The sequence below is a fragment of the Corapipo altera genome, unplaced genomic scaffold, assembly GCF_003945725.1.
Source record: "Corapipo altera isolate COAL_440 unplaced genomic scaffold, ASM394572v1 49, whole genome shotgun sequence".
NCBI classification, from domain to species: Eukaryota; Metazoa; Chordata; class Aves; order Passeriformes; family Pipridae; genus Corapipo; species Corapipo altera.
Window position 1 is genome coordinate 2040050 of NW_020884879.1, and position 4229 is coordinate 2044278.

Below are 4229 nucleotides of genomic sequence, written 5' to 3' on the forward strand. Positions count from 1 at the left end.
ACTGCAAAAAAGCTTTATTACGATTAATGAAAGTTTACTTATAGATGCCATCTGAATATTAACCATGCATAAACATTTATGACAGGATGTGATAAATGTCTTATTTCCTTGATAAAACTAGGGAGTCTAATAGGAGCTAGAAAGCTTCTGGTTGGGTATTAGTACTCTGGGCTATGTATGTGCTTAACTGATTATAATTCTGAAGAAAGGTTCAGTACTTTGCAGGAAGATTCTTCCACAGACTAAATCTTTAGGACTGGCTTCAACATAAATGCCATAGATGAAACTTTTATGGGGGAACAAGACACACAATTTAATCTTTAATGACCACTGACCAGAGACTCTGGACTAAGTAATCCGAGAGACTTTCTAGCTACCTGCTGCCATATTGATTCATTATTATCTCAAAAAAAGAGCAAATTTCCGTATCACCTGATGTGGCAACATAGGTAATATAGGAACTAAATAGTACCACTAATTACTCAGTGAGTAATAAAAAATATTGCTCACTGAGATTATCTATTGATGATCTCATTTTCACTGCAAGTTTATAACAAAACATTTATGAAACAGCAGTATGAGATGTCCTATACTGCACATATCACTAAGAGAATGAAACAGAGAAGTTGTATCAGCAAAGCTAATTCTGAACAAACATTCTTGATTTGAAATTTTAAATGAACGTATTTTAGAATAGAAAGAATTATCTATAGTTATAGTAGCATAAATGCCTACTAATGTAATGTAATCTGTTTATGGCCTTTTTAATCACCAGTGCACTTGTAACAAACGTGGGTAGTGCCCTCCCCAGATCTTTGTTCATGAAGCCTAGCCATGATGATGTTAGAATAATACAGACCCATAAACATTTTCAATTGCTTACATTTATTCAATAAATCAATCAACTAACAAACTTTACTCCTTGCAGACAGGAAGAAACAGGGGAAGTAAATCTTATAAAGGCTGAACAAAAAAGGATGAGAGGCTCTACTGTGGGGAAAAAAGGGCATGTCACTGGAGAAGAGCATTTTCTGCAGAGAAGCACTGTTATATGCTGATTGCTGAGCTGCCAGCTAATAAATTCTTACCTGTGTTTCTAGAAACTGTAATTACAACAAAACATGACATGAGGGGAAGATGAAGTATCATTGCATGAATTATTGATAGTGACCTTTTTACAGGATGAAGTTCTACATTAGATGGGGTGAGCCAAAACTCAGTGAAATCAGCAAGTGCTTTTCTGTGGATTTCTGTTGGTTTGATTGTGGCTTAAAATAGATTAAAAAAAAAAAGAGAGATACAGAGTTTAGAAATTTGGACAGTTCCATTCAATAAAAAAAATTTCTCTCTCTTCTTATTTTACTGTTACTTCCCATGGTCCTAAAATCCCGCAAAAGCCAGGATAGACTCATGGTCATACCGCAGCTTGCACAGTGCTTACCAGACAAGGACAGCACTGCAAATTTTCAGTTTTCCATCTGCTAGGGACAGGCCATGCTGTCATTATCATCTCCATGCATACATCCACACTCTTGCTTCTGTCTGCTTCCTCACATAATTAGTTCACTGTGGCTTCACATAGTCCCAGGGTCTCTGCATAAAATTTTGGTCACTTTGTATAGGAATCAAGTTATTTAGTACCCATGTTGGGAATGCCACTATAAACATTTTCTCCCAACTGCTTTGAGTCAAAGGCAAAAGTTGTCATAGCACTTTTCATAATATATGCCCACATATTTAGGTATCTCTGGATCTTTAGAGATTTGTCAAGAAAATCTAAAAGGTGGCACTTTGATCTCCATTTCTAGAAAACACAGCAAATTAAAAGAAGCTTGTTTGGCATAAGTGTTTAACAAAAGAACAGAAAAATCACCTAGAAGGCCAACAAAATGTTTTTTAATGTTCCTATACATTAAGGAAAATAGACACTTTTATGAGAGAAGGACCAGGAAGATTGGAACAGGAAAATTTTTTCTTCTCTTTTTCTACCAGATAGGCTAATTTTGTGAATGTTTACAAAGCTTCATGCCTGTTTTTAACTTCTAGGAAACCAGATCCAAGAACATGTTACTATTTTACCAAGCTGTTTGGTTCTTGCTCATGTAAGCCACATTTTCTATGTGATACTTCCCAATAAATTCTGTGATATTCCCTGTTTGAGAATAGACATCTCTTGTGAGCAAGGACTGCCTTTTGTGCTGCACAATGTACCAAACAGCTCACAAGAATCTTCTCTTTAAAATGAGATTGCAAAGGATTTCCTGAACCTGAACTACCCAAAACAACCTGTGCAGGCCCTTGTAAGAGCTTGCTTGCTCTGGACTTACATCAGATACTTCCAGATCTCCATTTCTGAAAACTGATTTACTCCAAGATATACTTCGGATTTAAGCAATTTTCAAGAAATATTTTAAAAGGTCAGTGGCTATCCTATCTGATAATATGGCATTTTGTTTAATGGAACATTTGTTTGTATTCAAAGCTCTCATATTTTTTACGAAGTACAATCTATTGTACGAAATGACATGATATACACATGCAATAAGATAATTTCCTTTTCACAATGTCACAGTTGGAAAAGGGGAGTATTTTTAAGGTGCTCTAGAGATTGAAAGCATTTATGAAATCTGATATATATGAACTGACAGCATGCTACATTTATGAAAGCCAACTTTTACTATGGAGGACACAAAACTGTCTCCCACAGATGTGTCCCTATGGGGTACTAAAGACATAGTGGTAAACAAACAAGGGTGGTGATATTTTCTTGTAGGCAAAATCAATAGCTTGTGGCTGGTGCTTCCTGTAACAGTACACCAGGGATTTCCTTTGCTACTGCTGTGATACAGATGACATGGTTCTTTGACCTCCTTCTCCCTCTCCAACATCCCCTCCAGCTCCTGTGTTACCCAAAGCTTGTGCCAAATAGCTTCAAAAAGACAGGAGGCTCATTGTCTGCTCTGGATGAGCAGGAACACCCATTTCACAAGGAGCTGTGAGCACTAGCTGTGCATTGCAGCAGGGTGGCCCAGGCTGCACGGTTTCCAGCAGCCTCAGAGCACTGAAAATGGCAAGAGGAGATGCAATTTCTGCAGCACAGTCACGCAGGATGTCTTCCTGAAGGTCTGCTGAGAGAAGAAGGGTATACCTTGTGCGGGGGTATCCCTGCTCAAGGAGAAGGCTGGGAAACTTTAACTTGTCACTCACTGTATGTGACATGACAGGTTGGGGGTTATCACAGAATCAGAGAATGGTTTAGCTTGGAAGGGACCTTTAAAGATCATCTCGTTCCAACCCCCTGCGCTGGGCAAGGACACCTCCCACTAGACCAGGTTGCTCAGAGCCCCATACAACCTGGCCTTGAACACTTCAGGCATGGGGCATCCCCAACTTACTGTATTGTGGACAAATAACGAGGGCGGGATGCTCTGAGATTGCTCCACGGTCTGTCGATAATACTAACCCTCACATTTATCCAGGAAGAGGAGGATCAAAGATCGCCAGCTGAGCCGGGGGGGTGGCACCTCTCGGCATGCCCGCGCAGCTGGGCGCTTGGGCACACACCTGGAGCAACCCCGCCGGCCCGGAGACCCTTCCCCCGTCCCGTCCCGCCCCGTCCCACACACCCGCACGCCCGGGAGACGACTCGGCCCGCCCCGCATCGGGGCTGCGTCTCGTCCCGCCCCAGCCCGCGCAGCGCAGGCAGGCAGGGCGTGAGGGAGGTGTGGGCAGAGCGCGGGCAGCCCCCCGCCGGCTCCTGCTCCTTCTCCTGCTCCTTCTCTTTCTGCTCCCGCCCGCCCACCGCAGCTGCAGTGCCGCCCCGGGGGCGGCGAGGGCAGAGCCCGGCGTAGGATGGCCGCGACGCCGGGCTCCCCGCTGCTCTGGGCGCTGCTCCCGCCGCTCCTCGCCCTGTGCCCCGCGCAGCCGGAGCCCGGCGCCTCCCGCAGGACGGGGCTCAGCCTCCACCCGCCCTACTTCAACCTGGCGGCGGCGGCCAACATCTGGGCCACGGCCACCTGCGGGGAGGGGCCGGGCGGCGGCGGGCGGCCGGAGCTCTTCTGCAAGCTGGTGGGGGGCCCGGCCGCCGCGCCCCTCGGACGCGCCATCCAGGTAACTGGGCGACCCCAGGAGCCGGGGAGGGCGGCGGCGCCGGGACCCCCTTCCCTTCGCACCTGCTCCCTATCCCTGGCGCGGCGCAGCGGCGGGGGGCTGTGTGTCTTTTGGGGGGG

General features: G+C 45.5%; 1 protein-coding gene across 1 annotated transcript in view; it reads left to right on the plus strand.

Annotated features, from left to right (window-relative positions):
• Positions 1 to 3852: 3852 nt before the first annotated feature.
• LAMA3 (laminin subunit alpha 3) overlaps positions 3853 to 4229 on the plus strand; it is a 112023-nt gene continuing 111646 nt past the window's right edge. The window contains exon 1 of the mRNA XM_027638907.1: positions 3853 to 4110. Coding sequence (XP_027494708.1) covers positions 3853 to 4110 — 258 coding nt within the window. The remainder of the gene's footprint in view (positions 4111 to 4229) is intronic.